Raw genomic sequence first — 25,404 nt, forward strand, 5'->3', positions numbered from 1 at the left:
AACATGGTGGCCTGGTTAATAGGGTATAGAACATGGTGGCCTGGTTAATAGGGTATAGAACATGGTGGCCTGGTTAATAGGGTATAGAACATGGTGGCCTGGTTAATAGGGTATAGAACATGGTGGCCTGGGTAATAGGGTATAGAACATGGTGGCCTGGTTAATAGGGTATAGAACATGGTGGCCTGGTTAATAGGGTATAGAACATGGTGGCCTGGTTAATAGGGTATAGAACATGGTGGCCTGGTTAATAGGGTATAGAACATGGTGGCCTGGTTAATAGGGTATAGAACATGGCGGCCTGGTTAATAGGGTATAGAACATGGCGGCCTGGTTAATAGGGTATAGAACATGGCGGCCTGGTTAATAGGGTATAGAACATGGCGGCCTGGGTAATAGGGTATAGAACATGGCGGCCTGGGTAATAGGGTATAGAACATGGCGGCCTGGTTAATAGGGTATAGAACATGGCGGCCTGGTTAATAGGGTATAGAACATGGCGGCCTGGTTAATAGGGTATAGAACATGGCGGCCTGGTTAATAGGGTATAGAACATGGCGGCCTGGTTAATAGGGTATAGAACAGGGTGGCCTGGTTAATAGGGTATAGAACAGGGTGGCCTGGTTAATAGGGTATAGAACAGGGTGGCCTGGTTAATAGGGTATAGAACATGGTGGCCTGGTTAATAGGGTATAGAACATGGTGGCCTGGTTAATAGGGTATAGAACATGGTGGCCTGGTTAATAGGGTATAGAACATGGTGGCCTGGTTAATAGGGTATAGAACATGGTGGCCTGGTTAATAGGGTATAGAACATGGTGGCCTGGTTAATAGGGTATAGAACATGGTGGCCTGGTTAATAGGGTATAGAACATGGTGGCCTGGTTAATAGGGTATAGAACATGGTGGCCTGGTTAATAGGGTATAGAACATGGTGGCCTGGTTAATAGGGTATAGAACATGGTGGCCTGGTTAATAGGGTATAGAACATGGTGGCCTGGTTAATAGGGTATAGAACATGGTGGCCTGGTTAATAGGGTATAGAACATGGTGGCCTGGTTAATAGGGTATAGAACATGGTGGCCTGGTTAATAGGGTATAGAACATGGTGGCCTGGTTAATAGGGTATAGAACATGGTGGCCTGGTTAATAGGGTATAGAACATGGTAGCCTGGTTAATAGGGTATAGAACATGGTGGCCTGGTTAATAGGGTATAGAACATGGTGGCCTGGTTAATAGGGTATAGAACATGGTGGCCTGGTTAATAGGGTATAGAACATGGTGGCCTGGTTAATAGGGTATAGAACATGGTGGCCTGGTTAATAGGGTATAGAACATGGTGGCCTGGTTAATAGGGTATAGAACATGGTGGCCTGGTTAATAGGGTATAGAACATGGTGGCCTGGTTAATAGGGTATAGAACATGGTGGCCTGGTTAATAGGGTATAGAACATGGTGGCCTGGGTAACAAATAAACCTCAGTCTTTTCACTTAGAGGGAAGTGCCACATCACACTGTCCTCAACCATACATTAGAGTCTAGGGCTGTGTCACGATATGTGACCGACTGGCTTGATTCGGTCTTATGTAGCAACATTTCCATTGGATAAAGGTAGAGACTGTATATCAAACATTACAGTAATTCTGTTTGAAAGTTGATAAAACTGTAACCACACATTTGAGAAAATGGCCCTTGAATGTTTTGGTAAACGTACTGGAGACCTCTTCTTTGTCTACACCCATTCAGCATCATTCACACCCTATTAAGCCTTAGCCCCACCCATCTCTTTAAGGATTCACGCGAGGCCATGTGCTAAGCAGTGAGTACGGTAGTGGCAGGGTAGACCACGTGAGGCCATGTGCTAAGCAGTGAGTACGGTAGTGGCAGGGTAGACCACGTGAGGCCATGTGCTAAGCAGTGAGTACGGTAGTGGCAGGGTAGACCACGTGAGGCCATGTGCTAAGCAGTGAGTACGGTAGTGGCAGGGTAGACCATGTGAGGCCATGTGCTAAACAGTGAGTACGGTAGTGGCAGGGTAGACCATGTGAGGCCATGTGCTAAGCAGTGAGTACGGTAGTGGCAGGGTAGACCATGTGAGGCCATGTGCTAAGCAGTGAGTACGGTAGTGGCAGGGTAGACCATGTGAGGCCATGTGCTAAACAGTGAGTACGGTAGTGGCAGGGTAGACCATGTGAGGCCATGTGCTAAGCAGTGAGTACGGTAGTGGCAGGGTAGACCATGTGAGGCCATGTGCTAAGCAGTGAGTACGGTAGTGGCAGGGTAGACCACGTGAGGCCATGTGCTAAGCAGTGAGTACGGTAGTGGCAGGGTAGACCATGTGAGGCCATGTGCTAAGCAGTGAGTACGGTAGTGGCAGGGTAGACCATGTGAGGCCATGTGCTAAGCAGTGAGTACGGTAGTGGACTAAACAACCAAAGATTAGGACTAAAGGCTGGTTTATACTACGTCTAGCGACATGTCGGTATATTGTTGTCGCAATGACATCATGAACATTCTATTGTCGTCCGACATCAAAATTGTCGCTGTCGTTATGAACAAGTATGAACATGGTGGCTAACCCTAACCCAAACCCAAACCCTAACCCTAACCCAAAAACGACTGGCTGCATGCCATCAGCAGCCTGGTGGTCCAGAATAGGATACCTGGTGTATTTTAACAGCAATAAACCCATCCATTTAAAAATGAATTTAGTATATGTCAATCTAGAAAACCAGGCAACTAAAATAAACTTTCTAAACAATGTTTTGGTTCGTTTCTAGCTTGTTAGCTAGCTAGCTAACGTTATATACAGTGGGGAGAACAAGTATTTGATACACTGCCGATTTTGCAGGTTTTCCTACTTACAAAGCATGTAGAGGTCTGTAATTTTTATCATAGGTACACTTCAACTGTGAGAGACGGAATCTAAAACAAAAATCCAGAAAATCACATTGTATGATTTTTAAGTAATTAATTTGCATTTTATTGCATGACATAAGTATTTGATCACCTACCAACCAGTAAGAATTCCGGCTCTCACAGACCTGTTAGTTTTTCTTTAAGAAGCCCTCCTGTTCTCCACTCATTACCTGTATTAACTGCACCTGTTTGAACATGTTACCTGTATAAAAGACACCTGTCCACACACTCAATCAAACAGTCCCCAACCTCTCCACAATGGCCAAGACCAGAGAACTGTGTAAGGACATCAGGGATACAATTGTAGACCTGCACAAGGCTGGGATGGGCTACAGGACAATAGGCAAGCAGCTTGGTGAGAAGGCAACAACTGTTGGCGCAATTATTAGAAAATGGAAGAAGTTCAAGATGACGGTCAATCACCCTCGGTCTGGGGCTCCATGCAAGATCTCACCTCGTGGGGCATCAATGATCATGAGGAAGGTGAGGGATCAGCCCAGAACTACACGGCAGGACCTGGTCAATGACCTGAAAAGAGCTGGGACCACAGTCTCAAAGAAAACCACTAGTAACACACTACGCCGTCATGGATTAAAAATCCTGCAGCGCACGCAAGGTCCCCCTGCTCAAGCCAGCGCATGTCCAGGCCCGTCTGAAGTTTGCCAATGACCATCTGGATGATCCAGAGGAGGAATGGGAGAAGGTCATGTGGTCTGATGAGACAAACATTGAGCTTTTTGGTCTAAACTCCACTTGCCGTGTTTGGAGGAAGAAGAAGGATGAGTACAACCCCAAGAACACCATCCCAACCGTGAAGCATGGAGGTGGAAACATCATTCTTTGGGAATGCTTTTCTGCAAAGGGGACAGGACAACTGCACCGTATTGAGGGGAGGATGGATGGGGCCATGTATCGCGAGGTCTTGGCCAACATCCTCCTTCCCTCAGTAAGAGCATTGAAGATGGGTCGTGGCTGGGTCTTCCAGCATGACAACGACCCGAAACACACAACCAGGGCAACTAAGGAGTGGCTCCGTAAGAAGCATCTCAAGGTCCTGGAGTGCCCTAGCCAGTCTCCAGACCTGAATCCAATAGAAAATCTTTGGAGGGAGCTGAAAGTCCGTATTGCCCAGCGACAGCCCCGAAACCTGAAGGATCTGGAGAAGGTCTGTATGGAGGAGTGGGCCAAAATCCCTGCTGCAGTGTGTGCAAACCTGGTCAAGACCTACAGGAAACGTAATTGCAAACAAAGGTTTCTGTACCAAATATTAAGTTCTGCTTTTCTGATGTATCAAATACTTATGTCATGCAATAAAATGCAAATTAATTACTTAAAAATCATACAATGTGATTTTCTGGATTTTTGTTTTAGATTTCGTCTCTCACAGTTGAAGTGTACCTATGATAAAAATTACAGACCTCTACATGCTTTGTAAGTAGGAAAATCTGCAAAATCGGTAGTGTATCAAATACTTGTTCTCCCCACTGTAGATGACAACGTCTTAACTTTAGCTAATTTGTTTTCATTATTACAGGAAAATAAACTCACAACAAGATCATTGTTTACAAGCTAATTACAGAAAACAGCTTACGGTTGGGAGTGTGACGGAATAAAAGCAGGGCATTCTACCGGATTTTTTTTTTTTTACTTGGACACCGTCTCGTTGGCCTAACGTTATATCCTAATCTGACTTTGGTGCAGGTCATATTGTTCTTCCCAGTACCGTCTCTGGTAAACACACTCTATAAAATCTAATCAAAGTGTATTTGTCACATGCACAGGATACAGAAGGAGTAAACAGTACAGTGAAATGGTTACTTGCATAGTGGAGTCTTTTGTTTAGACATGTAGCTAGCTAGCTAAACAATGAACCATAATACCAACTCATAACGTTACTACTCTGCATGAATCTACAGGTAGCTGAAGCTAACCAACTAGCTAGCTAGTTAACATTAGGCTATAACTAGCAATGAAAATGGCTCTGTGACACGAATAATATTACCACACAGATCATACACGTAACGTTAGCTAGCGAGCCAACGAACCAGCCAGCTAATGTTAGCTAGCTAGCTAACAGTACAATTAGAAACTTATCTGAAAATGTAGCTAGCTAGACTATCTTACCCGTATACATGGATGGACACTTCTCCCTCTCTGTCACGGATGCCATGGTTGCCCTTAGTTTGAAGATGAAATCTGGAGACAGGTGTTTTATACAACAGCCTTCTGTGTTCTCTTTTCGACTCCCTCCGCATTTGCAATCAAATGCCTGAATTTTCTCTATCTCCTTAGCCATCATACTTTGCAGTCCCCCAGAAATTGGAGAGCCTTAGCAACACTTTCGCAGTTCTTTGTGATACCTTTCAAAAAAGCCTCTTTAGAAAGGATTACCTACACATACTAAGCAGCTCATGTTATAGACAGAAGTGTGCTTCTTTGCAGACCAATTCGAACTCATCTCTCTGCATGTCCAGCCCATCCATTATTTCAGCCAATCACGGCTTGTGGGAATGTTCCGGTCTTTTTCCGTGGCTAAACCAACTAGGCTCGTAATTTAACAATTTTATTCATATTCACAACCGGCATACACGTTTGTTATTAAGGCACATGAAAGTTCACATGTTCCAGAAGGCATTGCAGCCAAAAAACACATTTTGATTTTTTTTTTTAAAAGACTCCTGTGAAGTAGTGACGCGCGACATAAGCCTAGTTTCCTGAAACGAGTCACAAATAGGGACTCCCTGCCCCCATACAGGGACTCCCTGCCCCCATACAGGGACTCCCTGCCCCCATACAGGGACTCCCTGCCCCCATACAGGGACTCCCTGCCCCTCCCTGCCCCCATACAGGGACTCCCTGCCCCCATACAGGGACTCCCTGCCCCCATACAGGGACTCCCTGCCCCCATACAGGGACTCCCTGCACCCATACAGGGACTCCCTGCCCCCATACAGGGACTCCCTGCCCCCATACAGGGACTCCCTGCCCCTCCCTGCCCCCATATAGGGACTCCCTGCCCCCATATAGGGACTCCCTGCCCCCATATAGGGACTCCCTGCCCCCATACAGGGACTCCCTGCCCCTCCCTGCCCCCATACAGGGACTCCCTGCCCCCATACAGGGACTCCCTGCCCCCATACAGGGACTCCCTGCCCCCATATAGGGACTCCCTGCCCCCATACAGGGACTCCCTGCCCCCTGCAGGGACTCCCTGCCCCCCTGCCCCATATAGGGACTCCCTGCCCCCATACAGGGACTCCCTGCCCCCATATAGGGACTCCCTGCCCCTCCCTGCCCCCATACAGGGACTCCCTGCCCCCATACAGGGACTCCCTGCCCCCATACAGGGACTCCCTGCCCCCATATAGGGACTCCCTGCCCCCATACAGGGACTCCCTGCCCCCTGCAGGGACTCCCTGCCCCCTGCCCCATATAGGGACTCCCTGCCCCCTGCCCCATATAGGGACTCCCTGCCCCCATACAGGGACTCCCTGCCCCCTGCCCCATATAGGGACTCCCTGCCCCCATATAGGGACTCCCTGCCCCCATACAGGGACTCCCTGCCCCTCCCTGCCCCCATACAGGGACTCCCTGCCCCCATATAGGGACTCCCTGCCCCCATATAGGGACTCCCTGCCCCCATACAGGGACTCCCTGCCCCCATATAGGGACTCCCTGCCCGCACGCTGCTTGAACGTAGATCTACTGCTGCCTGCCTGGCTGATGTCGCTCCACCTCCACTGTCACAGTATTATCACAGAACAGAAGCAGCAGAGATAGAGAAAGACAGAGACAGTAGAGCCCAATAGACAGTCGATTAGAGAGCGTTAGGAGGAATCATCATCATCATCTTCACCACTCCGTCATACTCACTTCACTGGGGGATATAGTGCCTGGTCCTGAGGAATCTGGAAGCTTCTAATGGAAGACAAAACACAGACACAAGGTGCCATGTGGCTGGCTTAGATGGCTAGGATCTGGGGGAACTACTGGGGGTGTTAGGGTGTGTCAGTCAGTGTGAGTGCGTTACGTGTGTTTGTGTGTCAGAGAGTGAGTGAGTCAGTGAGTCAGTGTGTGAGTGACTCAGTGTGTCAGTGACTCAGTGTGTGAGTGACTCAGTGTGTGAGTGACTCAGTGTGTGTGAGTGATTCAGTTCACAAAATGTTCCTAAATGAATTAGAAATAATGCTGTAGCTAAAACACTGGAGTGTTAGTCTCAAACAGTGCAGCTAGTCTGTCGCTAGTGAATTAAATGTAATTAAAGATGCTATCTGCATTTGCTATATCCATTTTCAGACTTTTAAATGAATCATAGTTGAAGTCGTAAGTTTACATACATCTTAGCCAAATACATTTAAACTCAGTTTTTCACAATTCCTGACATTTAATTCTAGTAAAAATTCCCTGTCTTAGGTCAGTTAGGATCACCACTTTATTTTAAGAATGTGAAATGTCAGAATAATAGTAGAGAGAATGATTTATTTCAGCTTATTTCTTTCATCACATTCCCAGTGGGTCAGAAGTTTACATACACTCAATTAGTATTTGGTAGCATTGCCTTTCAATTGTTTAACTTGGGTCAAACGTTTCAGGTAGCCTTCCACAAGCTTCCCACAATAAGTTGGGTGAATTTTGGCCCATTCCTCCTGACAGAGCTTGTGTAACTGAGTCAGGTTTGTAGGCCTCCTTGCTCGCACACGCTTTTTCAGTTCTGCCCACAAATGTTCTATAGGTTTGAGGTCAGGACTTTGTGATGGCCACTCCAATACCTTGACTTTGTTGTCCTTAAGCCATTTTGCCACAACTTTGGAAGTATGCTTGGGGTCATTGTCCATTTGGAAGACCCATTTGCGACCAAGCTTTAACTTCCTGACTGATGTCTTGAGATGATGCTTCAATAAATCCACATAATTTTCCTTCCTCATGATGCCATCTATTTTGTGAAGTGCACCAGTCCCTCCTGCAGCAAAGCACCCCCAGAGCATGATGCTGCCACCCCCGTGCTTCACGGTTGGGATGGTGTTCTTCGGCTTGCAAGCCCCCCCTTTTTCCTCCAAACATAACAATGGTCATTATGGCCAAACAGTTCTATTTTTGTTTCATGAGACCAGAGGACATTTCTCCAAAAAGTACGATCTTTGTCCCCATGTGCAGTTGCAAACCATAGTCTGGCATTTTTATGCCGGTTTTGGAGCAGTGGCTTCTTCCTCGCTGAGCGGCCTTTCAGGTTATGTCGATATAGGAGTCGTTTTTACTGTGGATATAGATACTTTTGTACCGGTTTCCTCCAGCATCTTCACAAGGTCCTTTGCTGCTGTTCTGGGATTGATTTGCACTTTTCGCACCAAAGTACGTTCATCTCTAGGAGACAGAACGCGTCTCCTTCCTGAGCGGTATGACGGCTGCGTGGTCCCATGGGTGTTTATACTTGCGTACTATTGTTTGTACAGATGAACGTGGTACCTTCAGGCATTTGGAAATTGCTCCCAAGGGGTGAACCAAACTATATTTTGTTAACAAGAAATTTGTGGAATGGTTGAAAAACAAGTTTTAATGACTCCAACCTAAGTGTATGTAAACCTCCGACTTCAACTGCATATAGCCATTGATTGTTGAAGAACATAACTTGTAGATGCCTCATGATCTTAGTTCCACTGTGGTGCACACCATCTGAACCCAAAATATTAACTTGTTTTACTCCTTTCTTTGTAAACATTGTCATTGTAAACAAACACTGTATAGCCTCAAAACATGATTACAACTATCATTTTGATATCATGGATGGTCAGTCCTTGCATCCATAGCTCTGGCTATGAATTTTAGTTATTACAGATTTTTACCAAAACAGTGGCGGGGTGTGGCTTTGTTATTGTTAGAACTGTATTATGCTGTATTGACTAGAACTAGCCTAGTGGTAGACAGCCTTCACCATGCTGACTAGAACTAGCCTAGTGGTAGACAGCCTTCACCATGCTGTATTGACTAGAACTAGCCTAGTGGTAGACAGCCTTCACCATGCTGTATTGACTAGAACTAGCCTAGTGGTAGACAGCCTTCACCATGCTGTATTGACTAGAACTAGCCTAGTGGTAGACAGCCTTCACCATGCTGTATTGACTAGAACTAGCCTAGTGGTAGACAGCCTTCACCATGCTGTATTGACTAGAACTAGCCTAGTGGTAGACAGCCTTCACCATGCTGTATTGACTAGAACTAGCCTAGTGGTAGACAGCCTTCACCATGCTGTATTGACTAGAACTAGCCCAGTGGTAGACAGCCTTCACCATGCTGTATTGACTAGAACTAGCCTAGTGGTAGACAGCCTTCACCATGCTGTATTGACTAGAACTAGCCTAGTGGTAGACAGCCTTCACCATGCTGTATTGACTAGAACTAGCCTAGTGGTAGACAGCCTTCACCATGCTGTATTGACTAGAACTAGCCTAGTGGTAGACAGCCTTCACCATGCTGTATTGACTAGAACTAGCCTAGTGGTAGACAGCCTTCACCATGCTGTATTGACTAGAACTAGCCCAGTGGTAGACAGCCTTCACCATGCTGTATTGACTAGAACTAGCCCAGTATTATCCAACCACATATGGAGATTATAAAGCATCTCTTCCAACTACAGGGCATTCGGAACGTATTCAGACCCCTTGACTTATTCCACATTTTGTTACATTACAGTCTTATTCTTAAATGGATTTAAAATGTCCCCCCCCCCCTCAATCTACACACTATACCCCATAATGACAAAGCAAAAACAGGTTTTTAGAATTTTTCAAATGTATTAAGAAAACTGAAATATAAGTATTCAGACCCTTTACTCAGTACTTTGTTGAAGCACCTTTGGCAGTGAATTACAGCCTCCAGTCTTCTTGGGTATGACGCTACAAGCTTGGCACACCCGTACTTGGGGAGTTTCTCCCATTCTTCTCTGCAGATCCTCTCAAGCTCTGTCAGGTTGGATGGGGAGCGTCGCTGCACAGCTATTTTCAGGTCTCTCCAGAGATGTTTGAGCGGGTTCAAGACCGAGCTCTGGCTGGGCCACTAAAGGACATTGAGACTTGTCCCGAAGCCACTCCTGCGTTGTCTTGGCTGTGTGCTTAGGGTCGTTGTCCTGTTGGAAGGTGAACCTTCGCCGCAGTCTCAGGTGCTGAGTGCTCTGGAGCAGGTTCTCATCAAGGATCTCTCTGTACTTTGCTCCGTTCATCTTTCCCTCGATCCTGACTAGTCTCCCAGTCCCTGCCGTTGAAAAACACCCCCACAGAATGATGCTGCCCCCACCATGCTTCACCGTAGGGATGGTGCCAGGTTTCCTCCAGACGTGACACTTGGCATTCAGGCCAAAGTGTTGAATCTTGGTTTCATCGACCAGAGAATCTTGTTTCTCATGGTCTGAGAGTCTTTAGGTGCCTTTTGGCAAACTCCAAGCAGGCTGTCATGTGCCTTTTACTGAGGAGTGGCTTCCGTCTGGTACCTCTACCATAAAGGCCTGATTGATGGAGTGCTGCAGAGATGGTTGTCCTTCTGGAAGGTTCTACCATCTCCACAGTGGAATTCTGGAGCTCTGTCGGAGTGACCATCGGATTCTTGGTCACCTCCCTGACCAAGGCCCTTCTCTCCCGATTTCTCAGTTTGGCCAGGTGGCCAGCTCTAGGAAGAGTCTTGGTGGTTCCAAACTTCTTCCATTTAAGAATGATGGAGGCCAGTGTGTTCTTGAGGACCTTCAATGCTGCAGACATTTTTTGGTACCCTTCCCCAGATCTGTGCCTCGACACAATCCTGTCTCAGAGCTCTTTGGACAATTCCTTCAACCTCATGGCTTGGTTTCTGCTCTGACATGCACTGTCAACTGTGGGACCTTATATAGACAGGTGTGTGCTTTTCCAAATCATGTCCAATCAATAAAATTTACCACAGGTGGACTCCAATGAAGTTGTAGAATCATCTCAAGGATAAGCAATGGAAACAGGATGCACCTGAGCACAATTTCGAATCTCATAGCAAAGGGTCTATATACTTATGTAAATAAGGTATCTGTTTTTATTTGTAATAAATTAGCAAACATTTCTAATAATCTGTTATCGCTTTGTCATTATGGGGTACTGTGTGTAGATTGATGAGATACATTGCTCAAAAGAATAAAGGGAACACTAAAATAACATCCTAGATCTGAATGAATGAAATAATCTTATTAAATACTTTTTTCTTTACATAGTTGAATGTGCTGACAACAAAATCACACAAAAACTATCAATGGAAATCTAATTTATCAACCCATGGAGGTCTGGATTTGGAGTCACCCTCAAAATTAAAAGTGGAAAACCACACTACAGGCGGATCCAACTTTGATGTAATGTCCTTAAAAAAGTCAAAATGAGGCTCAGTAGTGTGTGTGGCCTCCACGTGCCTGTATGACCTCCCTACAACGCCTGGGCATGCTCCTGATGAGGTGGCGGATGGTCTCCTGAGGGATCTCCTCCCAGACCTGGACTAAAGCATCCGCCAACTCCTGGACAGTCTGTGGTGCAACGTGGCGTTGGTGGATGGAGCGAGACATGATGTCCCAGATGTGCTCAATTGGATTCAGGTCTGGGGAACGGGCGGGCCAGTCCATAGCATCAATGCCTTCCTCTTGCAGGAACTGCTGACACACTCCAGCCACATGAGGTCTAGCATTGTCTTGCATTAGGAGGAACCCAGGGCCAACCGCACCAGCATATGGTCTCACAAGGGGTCTGAGGATCTCATCTCGGTACCTAATGGCAGTCAGGCTACCTCTGGCGAACACTTGGAGGGCTGTGCGGCCCCCCAAAGAAATGCCACCCCACACCATGACTGACCCACCGCCAAACCGGTCATGCTGGAGGATGTTGCAGGCAGCAGAACGTTCTCCACGGCGTCTCCAGACTCTGTCACGTCTGTCACATGTGCTCAGTGTGAACCTGCTTTCATCTGTGAAGAGCACAGGGCGCCAGTGGCGAATTTGCCAATCTTGGTGTTCTCTGGCAAATGCCAAAACGTCCTGCACGGTGTTGGGCTGTAAGCACAACCCCCACCTGTGGACGTCGGGCCCTCATACCACCCTCATAGAGTCTGTTTCTGACCGTTTGAGCAGACACATGCACATTTGTGACCTGCTGGAGGTCATTTTGCAGGGCTCTGGCAGTGCTCCTCCTGCTCCTCCTTGCACAAAGGCGGAGGTAGCAGTCCTGCTGCTTGGTTGTTGACCTCCTACGGCCTCCTCCACGTCTCCTGATGTACTGGCCTGTCTCCTGGTAGCGCCTCCATGCTCTGGACACTACGCTGACAGACACAGCAAACCTTCTTGCCACTGCTCGCATTGATGTGCCATCCTGGATGAGCTGCACTACCTGAGCCACTTGTGTGGGTTGTAGACTCCGTCTCATGCTACCACTAGAGTGAATGCACCGCCAGCATTCAAAAGTAACCAAAACATCAGCCAGGAAGCATAGGAACTGAGAAGTGGTCACCACCTGCAAAACCAGTCCTTTTTTGGGGGTGTCTTGCTAATTGCCTATAATTTCCACCTGTTGTCTATTCCATTTGCACAACAGCATGTGACATTTATTGTCAATCAGTGTTGCTTCCTAAGTGGACAGTTTGATTTCACAGAAGTGTGATTGACTTGGAGTTACATTGTGTTGTTTAAGTGTTCCCTTTATTTTTTTTGAGCAGTGTATATATATATATTTTTTTTTAATCCATTTTAGAATAAGGCTGTAACGTAACAAAATGTGGAAAAGGGGAAGAGGTCTAAATACTTTTAGAATGCACTCTATACAGCAGGAAGGGACATTGTGATCTCCCAGGATTCTCTACAGGATTTGTTAAGATGGTGGTGCCAGTGGAAGCTGCTGAGGGGAGGACGGCTCATAATAATGGCTGGAACGGAGCGTTCCACTGACTCCACTCCAGCCATTACCACGAGCCCGTCCTCCCCAACCATTCCACTGACTCCGCTCCAGCCATTACCACGAGCCCGTCCTCCCCAACCATTCCACTGATTCCGCTCCAGCCATTACCACGAGCCCGTCCTCCCCAACCATTCCACTGATTCCGCTCCAGCCATTACCACGAGCCCGTCCTCCCCAACCCTTCCACTGATTCCGCTCCAGCCATTACCACGAGCCCGTCCTCCCCAACCATTCCACTGATTCCGCTCCAGCCATTACCACGAGCCCGTCCTCCCCATTCCACTGATTCCGCTCCAGCCATTACCACGAGCCCGTCCTCCCCATTCCACTGATTCCACTCCATCCATTACCACGAGCCCGTCCTCCCCAACCATTCCACTGATTCCGCTCCAGCCATTACCACGAGCCCGTCCTCCCCAACCATTCCACTGATTCCGCTCCAGCCATAACCACGAGCCAGTCCTCCCCAACCATTCCACTGATTCCGCTCCAGCCATTACCACGAGCCCGTCCTCCCCATTCCACTGATTCCGCTCCAGCCATTACCACGAGCCCGTCCTCCCCATTCCACTGATTCCGCTCCAGCCATTACCACGAGCCCGTCCTCCCCAACCATTCCACTGATTCCGCTCCAGCCATTACCACGAGCCCGTCCTCCCCAACCCTTCCACTGACTCCGCTCCAGCCATTACCACGAGCCCGTCCTCCCCAACCATTCCACTGATTCCGCTCCAGCCATTACCACGAGCCCGTCCTCCCCAACCATTCCACTGATTCCGCTCCAGCCATTACCACGAGCCCGTCCTCCCCAACCATTCCACTGATTCCGCTCCAGCCATTACCACGAGCCCGTCCTCCCCAACCGTTCCACTGATTCCGCTCCAGCCATTACCACGAGCCCGTCCTCCCCAACCATTCCACTGATTCCGCTCCAGCCATTACCACGAGCCCGTCCTCCCCAACCCTTCCACTGACTCCACTCCAGCCATTACCACGAGCCCGTCCTCCCCAACCCTTCCACTGACTCCGCTCCAGCCATTACCACGAGCCCGTCCTCCCCAACCATTCCACTGATACCGCTCCAGCCATTACCACGAGCCCGTCCTCCCCAACCATTCCACTGATTCCGCTCCAGCCATTACCACGAGCCCGTCCTCCCCAACCCTTCCACTGACTCCGCTCCAGCCATTACCACGAGCCCATCCTCCCCAACCATTCCACTGATTCAGCTCCAGCCATTACCACGAGCCCGTCCTCCCCAACCATTCCACTGATTCCGCTCCAGCCATTACCACGAGCCCGTCCTCCAACCATTCCACTGATTCCGCTCCAGCCATTACCACGAGCCCGACCTCCCCATTCCACTGACTCCGCTCCAGCCATTACCACGAGCCCGTCCTCCCCAACCCTTCCACTGACTCCGCTCCAGCCATTACCACGAGCCCGTCCTCCCCAATTAAGGTGACACCAACCTCCTGTGGCTGGTGCTGTCGATTACGGTTTGGACTCAGAGATTGTTGTGTTTTTGAACACCTGTAAATGCCATTTCCTTCAATCTAGAGCCAACAATACGGTACATGATTTGTTATTTCCATAGTGGCACAGCCAGTCCACAAGGTGGCGCAGCGCCCCCCTTACATTCTCTGGGGAGAACCCTTGTCTCCCATACAGCTATACACCAGGGACTGTGTGGTCTGTCATACAGCTATACACCAGGGACTGTGTGGTCTGTCATACAGCTATACACCAGGGACTATGTGGTCTGTCATACAGCTATACACCAGGGACAGTGTGGTCTGTCATACAGCTATACACCAGGGACTGTGTGGTCTGTCATACAGCTATACACCAGGGACTGTGTGGTCTGTCATACAGCTATACACCAGGGACTGTGTGGTCTGTCATACAGCTATACACCAGGGACTGTGTGGTCTGTCATACAGCTATACACCAGGGACTGTGTGGTCTGTCATACAGCTATACACCAGGGACTGTGTGGTCTGTCATACAGCTATACACCAGGGACTGTGTGGTCTGTCATACAGCTATACACCAGGGACTATGTGGTCTGTCATACAGCTATACACCAGGGACTGTGTGGTCTCCCATACAGCTATACACCAGGGACTATGTGGTCTGTCATACAGCTATACACCAGGGACAGTGTGGTCTGTCATACAGCTATACACCAGGGACTGTGTGGTCTGTCATACAGCTATACACCAGGGACTGTGTGGTCTGTCATACAGCTATACACCAGGGACTGTGTGGTCTGTCATACAGCTATACACCAGGGACTGTGTGTGGTAATGTGCTCAAGCTGTAATGTTGTTTTCTCAGATGGAGAGGATGAATAGACTGAAACACCTAGCTAGATAACCACTGAAAACAGACAAAACACCTAGCTAGATAACCACTGAAAACACCTAGCTAGAAAAACACCTAGCTAGATAACCACTGAAAACACCTAGCTAGATAACCACTGAAAACACCTAGCTAGAAAAACACCTAGCTAGATAACCACTGAAAACACCTAGCTAGAAAAACACCTAGCTAGAAAAACACCTAGCTAGATAACCACTGAAAACACCTAGCTGGATAACCACTGAAAACACCTAGCTGGATAACCACTGAAAACACCTAGCTGGATAACCACTGAAAACACCTAGCTGGATAACCACTGAAAACACCTAGCTGGATAACCACTGAAAACACCTAGCTAGATAACCACTGAAAACACCTAGCTAGATAACCACTGAAAACACCTAGCTGGATAACACCTAGCTAGATAACCACTGAAAACACCTAGCTAGAAAAACACCTAGCTAGAAAAACACCTAGCTAGAAAAACACCTAGCTAGAAAAACACCTAGCTAGAAAAACACCTAGCTAGATAACCACTGAAAACACCTAGCTAGAAAAACACCTAGCTAGAAAAACACCTAGCTAGAAAAACACCTAGCTAGATAACCACTGACAACACCTAGCTAGATAACCACTGAAAACTCCTATTAGCCACTTTCAATGCAACATACCGAAACAAAACAAACTATGCGAGACTTGGCATGCAAAACTAAATATGCAAGAGATTTTGTTGTAGGCAGAGCGCATCAGAGTAGGATTCTATTGCATTGAGATGCACGACTCAGACAGTCTACAGACCAATCAGAGCTGCAGTAGGCCTATATGCAAATAGACTATTGCCATATATGGATCTGTGCCATTACAGCATGAGCGGTCGTGAGTAGATGAGCTTGTTTTGTAATCAAAGCGAGAGCTGCATGTAACCACCTGTGCCATTTGTTCACATCCTTTGCTAGTTAGTGAGTTATTAGCCCAGTTATAGATCATGTGTTCATATCCTTAGCTAGTTAGTGAGTTATTAGCCCAGTTATAGATCATGTGTTCATATCCTTAGCTAGTTAGTGAGTTATTAGCCCAGTTATAGATCATTTGTAGTCAGCAATAGGAGAGTGTTTGCTTCCTACAAGAGCACAAAACATGTACATTTCTAGAAATCTTTGAAAAGTGAGTCGGGTAAAGAGCTTTTTTTTGTCTTAAAGGGGCAGTGTTGTATTTTGAGACAGGCTTGAATAAGTTAAGTAGCCAATAGGCAGAGGGTAGCATAATTTGTCTGATTCTCTGTAATAATGGTATGGGAATAATAATGCATTTTATTTTGTAAAGTGGTTTCTTGCATCAAACAACACAATATTTTCAGTCACCTCCTTGTCTGAAGGACAAGTGGATAAACAGGTTAATGTCAATAGTTTTTTCTAAAGTCTCATGGAATGTAGCCCTACATTGAACACCACCCATTGGCTGCTACTGTAGGCTGAATGACAGAACAGCTATTTCCATGTTAAAATGTTATGGGATGCATTTTCTCCATTGTTTTTGATGGTAGGCCACTCTGGTAGGCCTACATTATGATCAAATAGCCACAGTAGCCTACTTGGCCACTTAAAACTAACTTAAAGCATTTTCACAGTAAACGCATGCTAGCAGTGGCACAGAATTTTCACAACATTCAAGTTTGCGCTCAGCAGACCTGAAATTTGCGCAGTGACAGAACAATTTAGAAGGAACATTGGTTGTGGGGTTATATACCTGGGAGCTGGGATGGGGCTGATATACATGTGGTTTAGTTCAGAGGGTTATATACCTGGGAGCTGGGATGGGGCTGATATACATGTGGTTTAGATCAGAGGGTTATATACCTGGGAGCTGGGATGGGGCTGATATACATGTGGTTTAGATCAGAGGGTTATATACCTGGGAGCTGGGATGGGGCTGATATACATGTGGTTTAGTTCAGAGGGTTATATACCTGGGAGCTGGGATGGGGCTGATATACATGTGGTTTAGATCAGAGGGTTATATACCTGGGAGCTGGGATGGGGCTGATATACATGTGGTTTAGTTCAGAGGGTTATATACCTGGGAGCTGGGATGGGGCTGATATACATGTGGTTTAGATCAGAGGGTTATATACCTGGGAGCTGGGATGGGGCTGATATACATGTGGTTTAGTTCAGAGGGTTATATACCTGGGAGCTGGGATGGGGCTGATATACATGTGGTTTAGATCAGAGGGTTATATACCTGGGAGCTGGGATGGGGCTGATATACATGTGGTTTAGATCAGAGGGTTATATACCTGGGAGCTGGGATGGGGCTGATATACATGTGGTTTAGATCAGAGGGTTATATACCTGGGAGCTGGGATGGGGCTGATATACATGTGGTTTAGATCAGAGGGTTATATACCTGGGAGCTGGGATGGGGCTGATATACATGTGGTTTAGATCAGAGGGTTATATACCTGGGAGCTGGGATGGGGCTGATATACATGTGGTTTAGATCAGAGGGTTATATACCTGGGAGCTGGGATGGGGCTGATATACATGTGGTTTAGATCAGAGGGTTATATACCTGGGATGGGGCTGATATACATGTGGTTTAGATCAGAGGGTTATATACCTGGGATGGGGCTGATATACATGTGGTTTAGATCAGAGGGTTATATACCTGGGAGCTGGGATGGGGCTGATATACATGTGGTTTAGATCAGAGGGTTATATACCTGGGAGCTGGGATGGGGCTGATATACATGTGGTTTAGATCAGAGGGTTATATACCTGGGAGCTGGGATGGGGCTGATATACATGTGGTTTAGATCAGAGGGTTATATACCTGGGAGCTGGGATGGGGCTGATATACATGTGGTTTAGATCAGAGGGTTATATACCTGGGAGCTGGGATGGGGCTGATATACATGTGGTTTAGATCAGAGGGTTATATACCTGGGAGCTGGGATGGGGCTGATATACATGTGGTTTAGATCAGAGGGTTATATACCTGGGAGCTGGGATGGGGCTGATATACATGTGGTTTAGATCAGAGGGTTATATACCTGGGAGCTGGGATGGGGCTGATATACATGTGGTTTAGATCAGAGGGTTATATACCTGGGATGGGGCTGATATACATGTGGTTTAGATCAGAGGGTTATATACCTGGGATGGGGCTGATATACATGTGGTTTAGATCAGAGGGTTATATACCTGGGAGCTGGGATGGGGCTGATATACATGTGGTTTAGATCAGAGGGTTATATACCTGGGAGCTGGGATGGGGCTGATATACATGTGGTTTAGATCAGAGGGTTATATACCTGGGAGCTGGGATGGGGCTGATATACATGTGGTTTAGATCAGAGGGTTATATACCTGGGAGCTGGGATGGGGCTGATATACATGTGGTTTAGATCAGAGGGTTATATACCTGGGATGGGGCTGATATACATGTGGTTTAGATCAGAGGGTTATATACCTGGGAGCTGGGATGGGGCTGATATACATGTGGTTTAGATCAGAGGGTTATATACCTGGGAGCTGGGATGGGGCTGATATACATGTGGTTTAGATCAGAGGGTTATATACCTGGGAGCTGGGATGGGGCTGATATACATGTGGTTTAGATCAGAGGGTTATATACCTGGGAGCTGGGATGGGGCTGATATACATGTGGTTCAGATCAGAGGGTTATATACCTGGGAGCTGGGATGGGGCTGATATACATGTGGTTTAGATCAGAGGGTTATATACCTGGGATGGGGCTGATATACATGTGGTTTAGTTCAGAGGGTTATATACCTGGGAGCTGGGATGGGGCTGATATACATGTGGTTTAGATCAGAGGGTTATATACCTTGGAGCTGGGATGGGGCTGATATACATGTGGTTTAGATCAGAGGGTTATATACCTGGGATGGGGCTGATATACATGTGGTTTAGATCAGAGGGTTATATACCTGGGATGGGGCTGATATACATGTGGTTTAGATCAGAGGGTTATATACCTGGGAGCTGGGATGGGGCTGATATACATGTGGTTTAGATCAGAGGGTTATATACCTGGGAGCTGGGATGGGGCTGATATACAGTGAGGGAAAGAAGTATGTGATCCCCTGCTGATTTTGTACGTTTGCCCACTGACAAAGACATGATCAGTCTATAATTTTAATGGTAGGTTTATTTGAACAGTGAGAGACAGAATAACAACAAAAAAATCCAGAAAAACGCATGTCACAAATGTTATAAATTGATTTGCATTTTAATGAGGGAAATAAGTATTTGACCCCTCTGCAAAACATGACTTAGTACTTGGTGGCAAAACCCTTGTTGGCAATCACAGAGGTCAGGCGTTTCTTGTAGTTGGCCACCAGGTTTGCACACATCTCAGGAGGGATTTTGTTCCACTCCTCTTTGCAGATCTTCTCCAAGTCATTAAGGTTTCGAGGCTGACGTTTGGCAACTCGAACCTTCAGCTCCCTCCACAGATTTTCTATGCCACTCCAGGACCTTAATGTGCTTCTTCTTGAGCCACTCCTTTGTTGCCTTGGCCGTGTGTTTTGGGTCATTGTCATGCTGGAATACCCATCAACGACCCATTTTCAATGCCCTGGCTGAGGGAAGGAGGTTCTCACCCAAGATTTGATGGTACATGGCCCCGTCCATCGTCCCTTTGATGCGATGAAGTTGTCCTGTCCCCTTAGCAGAAAAACACCCCCAAAGCATAATGTTTCCACCTCCATGTTTGACGGTGGGGATGGTGTTCTTGGGGTCATAGGCAGCATTCCTCCTCCTCCAAACACCGCGAGTTGAGTTGATGCCAAAGAGCTCGATTTTGGTCTCATCTGACCACAACACTTTTACCCAGTTCTCCTCTGAATCATTCAGATGTTCATTGGCAAACTTCAGACGGGCCTGTATATGTGCTTTCTTGAGCAGGGGGACCTTGCGGGAGCTGCAGGTTTTCCTTCATGGCGTAGTGTGTTACCAATTGTTTTCTTGGTGACTATGGTCCTAGCTGCCTTGAGATAATTTACAAGATCCTCCCATGTAGTTCTGTGCTGATTCCTCACCATTCTCATGATCATTGCAACTCCACGAGGTGAGCTTTTGCATGGAGCCCCAGGCCGAGGGAGATTGACAGTTATTTTGTGTTTCTTCCATTTGCGAATAATCACACCAACTGTTGTCACCTTTTCACCAAGCTGCTTGGCGATGGTCTTGTAGCCCATTCCAGCCTTGTGTAGGTCTACAATCTTGTCCCTGACATCCTTGGAGAGCTCTTTGGTCTTGGCCATGGTGGAGAGTTTGGAATCTGATTGATTGATTGCTTCTGTGGACAGGTGTCTTTTATACAGGTAACAAGCTGAGATTAAGAGCACTACCTTTAAGAGTGTGCTCCTAATCTCAGCTCGTTACCTGTTTTAAAAGACACCTGGGAGCCAGAAATCTTTCTGATTGAGAGGGGGTCAAATACTTATTTCCCTCATTAAAATGCAAATCAATTTATAACATTCTTGACATGCGTCTTTCTGGATTTTTTTGTTATTATTCTGTCTCTCACTGTTCAAATAAACCTACCATTAAAATTATAGACTGATCATTTCTTTGTCAGTGGGCAAACGTACAAAATCAGCAGGGGATCAAATACTTTTTTCCTTCACTGTACATGTGGTTTAGTTCAGAGGGTTGTATACCTGGGAGCTGGGATGGGGCTGATATACATGGGGTTTAGATCAGAGGGTTATATACCTGGGAGCTGGGATGGGGCTGATATACATGTGGTTTAGATCAGAGGGTTATATACCTGGGAGCTGGGATGGGGCTGATATACATGTGGTTTAGATCAGAGGGTTATATACCTGGGAGCTGGGATGGGGCTGATATACATGTGGTTTAGTTCAGAGGGTTATATACCTGGGAGCTGGGATGGGGCTGATATACATGTGGTTTAGATCAGAGGGTTATACAGTGGGGAAAAAAGTATTTAGTCAGCCACCAATTGTGCAAGTTCTCCCACTTAAAAAGATGAGAGGCCTGTAATTTTCATCATTGGTACACGTCAACTATGACAGACAAAATGAGAAAAAAAAATCCAGAAAATCACATTGTAGGATTTTTTATGAATTTATTTGCAAATTATGGTGGAAAATAAGTATTTGGTCAATAACAAAAGTTTCTCAATACTTTGTTATATACCCTTTGTTGGCAATGACACAGGTCAAACGTTTTCTGTAAGTCTTCACAAGGTTTTCACACACTGTTGCTGGTATTTTGGCCCATTCCTCCATGCAGATCTCCTCTAGAGCAGTGATGTTTTGGGGCTGTCGCTGGACAACACGGACTTTCAACTCCCTCCAAAGATTTTCTATGGGGTTGAGATCTGAAGACTGGCTAGGCCACTCCAGGACCTTGAAATGCTTCTTACGAAGCCACTCCTTCGTTGCCCGGGCGGTGTGTTTGGGATCATTGGCATGCTGAAAGACCCAGCCACGTTTAATCTTCAATGCCCTTGCTGATGGAAGGAGGTTTTCACTCAAAATCTCACGATACATGGCCCCGTTCATTCTTTCCTTTACACGGATCAGTCGTCCTGGTCTCTTTGCAGAAAAACAGCCCCAAAGCATTATGTTTCCACCCCCATAATTCACAGTAGGTATGGTGTTCTTTGGATGCAACTCAGCATTCTTTGTCCTCCAAACATGACGAGTTGAGTTTTTACCAAAAAGTTATATTTTGGTTTCATCTGACCATATGACATTCTCCCAATCCTCTTCTGGATCATCCAAATGCACTCTAGCAAACTTCAGACGGGCCTGGACATGTACTGGCTTAAGCAGGATTTGAGTCCCTGGCGGCGTAGTGTGTTACTGATGGTAGGCTTTGTTACTTTGGTCCCAGCTCTCTGCAGGTCATTCACTAGGTCCCCCCGTGTGGTTCTGGGATTTTTGCTCAGTGTTCTTGTAATCATTTTGACCCCACGGGGTGAGATCTTGCGTGGAGCCCCAGATCGAGGGAGATTATCAGTGGTCTTGTATGTCTTCCATTTCCTAATAATTGCTCTCACAGTTGATTTCTTCAAACCAAGCTGCTTACCTATTGCAGATTCAGTCTTCCCAGCCTGGTGCAGGTCTACAATTTTGTTTCTGGTGTCCTTTGACAGCTCTTTGGTCTTGGCCATAGTGGAGTTTGGAGTGTGACTGTTTGAGGTTATGGACAGGTGTCTTTTATACTGATAACAAGTTCAAACAGGTGCCATTAATACAGGTAACGAGTGGAGGACAGAGGAGCCTCTTAAAGAAGAAGTTACAGGTCTGTGAGAGCCAGAAATCTTGTTTGTTTGTAGGTGACCAAATACTTATTTTCCACCATAATTTGCAAATAAATTCATTAAAAATCCTACTGTTCGATTTTCTGGAAAAAAAATCTCAATTTGTCTGTCATAGTTTACGTGTACCTATGATGAAAATTACAGGCCTCTCTCATCTTTTTAAGTGGTAGAACTTGCACAATTGGTGGCTGACTAAATACTTTTTCCCCCACTGTATACCTGGGAGCTGGGATGGGGCTGATATACATGTGGTTTAGATCAGAGGGTTATATACCTGGGAGCTGGGATGGGGCTGATATACATGTGGTTTAGATCAGAGGGTTATATACCTGGGAGCTGGGATGGGGCTGATATACATGTGGTTTAGATCAGAGGGTTATATACCTGGGAGCTGGGATGGGGCTGATATACATGTGGTTTAGTTCAGAGGGTTATATACCTGGGAGCTGGGATGGGGCTGATATACATGTGGTTTAGATCAGAGGGTTATATACCTGGGAGCTGGGATGGGGCTGATATACATGTGGTTTAGTTCAGAGGGTTATATCCCTGGGAGCTGGGATGGGGCTGATATACATGTGGTTTAGATCAGAGGGTTATATACCTGGGAGCTGAGCTGGGTCTTGATCCAGTTGAAGTAGTAGTTGAGGTCACTTCCCTCCATCAGGTCACGACCCCAGGCTGCTAGCTTAGCGATGATCCTGGCCGCCTGGGAGAAAGGAGAGACTACAAGTCAGACCCTAAAGCCCAGCCTGAGCCAGCTCAATATTAAAGTCACTCACTATTCAATGCTGATGGTATGGCTTATTGTTCAAATTCCATTTCCACAGTCATGTTAATGCAGCAGACATTCCACTATCTATGAAGTGCATCTCTCCTCTCCCAGAGAGAGCTAGAGATCAAAAGAATCCTTCCATTTCTAATATTTTACAACAAAAGGCCACAATAAATATGGAAATCCAAACTATATGCAAATAACCTTCTGGTCATTGTGAATACATCATAAGACATCTGCTTTGAATAGTCTAGCTGTCCTCTTCTTTTCAGCTTCTCTCCTCCCCTCTCATCCCTCTCCCTCCTCTCCCTCCTCTCCCTCTCTCCCTCCTCCGTCCCCCCCTCTTCCTCTCCTCCGTCCCCCCTTCCCCCCTCTTCCTCTCCTCCGTCCCCCCCCTCCCCCTCTTCCTCCCCCCTCTTCCTCTCCTCCCTCCCCCCTCTTCCTCTCCTCCCTCCCCCCCTCTCCTCTCTACCTCTCCTCCATCCCTCTCCTCCCTCCCTGTCCCTCTCCTCCCTCTACCTCCTCCTCTCCCCTCTCCCTCTCCTCCCTCTCCTCCCCCCTACCTCTCCCTCTCCCCATCTCTCTCCCTCTCCTCCCTCTACTCCCCTCTCCTCCCTCTTCCTCTCCTCCCTCCCCCCTCTCCTCCCCCTCTTCCTCTCTCCCTCTCCTCGCTCTCTCCCTCTCCTCGCTCTCTCCCTCTCTCACCTCTCTTCCTCCCTCTCTTCCTCCCTCTCCCCCTACTCCAGCTCTTCCTCTCCTCCATCTCTTCCTCATCTCCTCCTCCATCTCGCCCTCTCCTCTCTTCCATCTCTCACTCTCTCCTCAATCTCTCCCCTCTCTCTTCCTCATCTCCTGCTCCATCTCTTCCTCTCCTCCTGCTCCATCTCTTCCTCTCTTCCTCAGTACTAACTGTAGGTTAGTGTGTGGCGTAGTCATACTAACCATGTGGACGGTGAACAGGTCCTGGCGGTTGAGCATGGGCAGAAAGTAGGACCAGGCGGTGTTCTTGGTCTTTTTGGAGTAGTCGAAAAAGATGTTCACCCTCTGGTGATTCTCCTACAGAAATACAACATAACTCTGTTTTAACCTTGAGTGGTTCTAAAGGAACAGGCAAAGGAACATTAACCCTTTACACTCGTACCCATATACGGGTTGAAAATGGCAGATTTGGACACTGATTGGTACGAGTGGCTGTACAGTAACATGCTATACAAGATGTCAGAGCTCAGGGTCTCCACTTCACAGCTCTGTATGGGTTTCGACTGACAGCCGTTCTGAACTCCAGCACCGCGCGCAACAACATGTTGCCCCCACCCCTCCCGCTAATTGGGCAACTTTTGCATATTTTTTTGTTGTCTGAGGTTAATGCTGTAAATTAAGAGGTCTCAATGTATTTTGAAAGTTGAGACGTTGAGGATCATAAATCATGTCACAGAAACAAGCCAAAAACACACGCGAGTCCAAATGTGCACTTCACATTTCCATATCATAAAACTGTCATATACAATGTCAAAATGTATGATCACCATTTTTGATGTAGTTACAAGCTGACATGCGTTATACCCTGGGTTGTCCTGAACAGAACGAGCCTGTTCCAAGATGACATGGCGTTATACCCTGGGTTGTCCTGAACAGAACGAGCCTGTTCCAAGATGACATGGCGTTATTCCCTGGGTTGTCCTGAACAGAACGAGCCTGTTCCAAGATGACATGGCGTTATTCCCTGGGTTGTCCTGAACAGAACGAGCCTGTTCCAAGATGACATGGCGTTATTCCCTGGGTTGTCCTGAACAGAACGAGCCTGTTCCAAGATGACATGGCGTTATTCCCTGGGTTGTCCTGAACAGAACGAGCCTGTTCCAAGATGACATGGCGTTATTCCCTGGGTTGTCCTGAACAGAACGAGCCTGTTCCAAGATGACATGGCGTTATTCCCTGGGTTGTCCTGAACAGAACGAGCCTGTTCCAAGATGACATGGCGTTATTCCCTGGGTTGTCCTGAACAGAACGAGCCTGTTCCAAGATGACATGGCGTTATTCCCTGGGTTGTCCTGAACAGAACGAGCCTGTTCCAAGATGAC

The 25,404-nt window shown here is 47.0% G+C and overlaps 1 protein-coding gene across 2 annotated transcripts in view; it reads right to left on the reverse strand.

Annotated features, from left to right (window-relative positions):
• atp6v1h (ATPase H+ transporting V1 subunit H) overlaps nt 1-25,404 on the reverse strand; it is an 81,860-nt gene that overhangs the window by 39,500 nt on the left and 16,956 nt on the right. Inside the window, exons 5-7 of one of the 2 annotated variants that reach the window (XM_041895426.1) lie at nt 24,266-24,379; nt 23,153-23,257; nt 6,794-6,838 (exon numbers count right to left, since the gene is read on the reverse strand). In XM_041895426.1, the coding sequence (XP_041751360.1) occupies nt 6,794-6,838; nt 23,153-23,257; nt 24,266-24,379 (264 nt within the window). The remainder of the gene's footprint in view (nt 1-6,793; nt 6,839-23,152; nt 23,258-24,265; nt 24,380-25,404) is intronic. The other variant, XM_041895427.1, reaches the window with a different exon arrangement.

The sequence above is a fragment of the Coregonus clupeaformis genome, chromosome 14 (genome assembly GCF_020615455.1).
Source record: "Coregonus clupeaformis isolate EN_2021a chromosome 14, ASM2061545v1, whole genome shotgun sequence".
Taxonomy (NCBI): domain Eukaryota; kingdom Metazoa; phylum Chordata; class Actinopteri; order Salmoniformes; family Salmonidae; genus Coregonus; species Coregonus clupeaformis.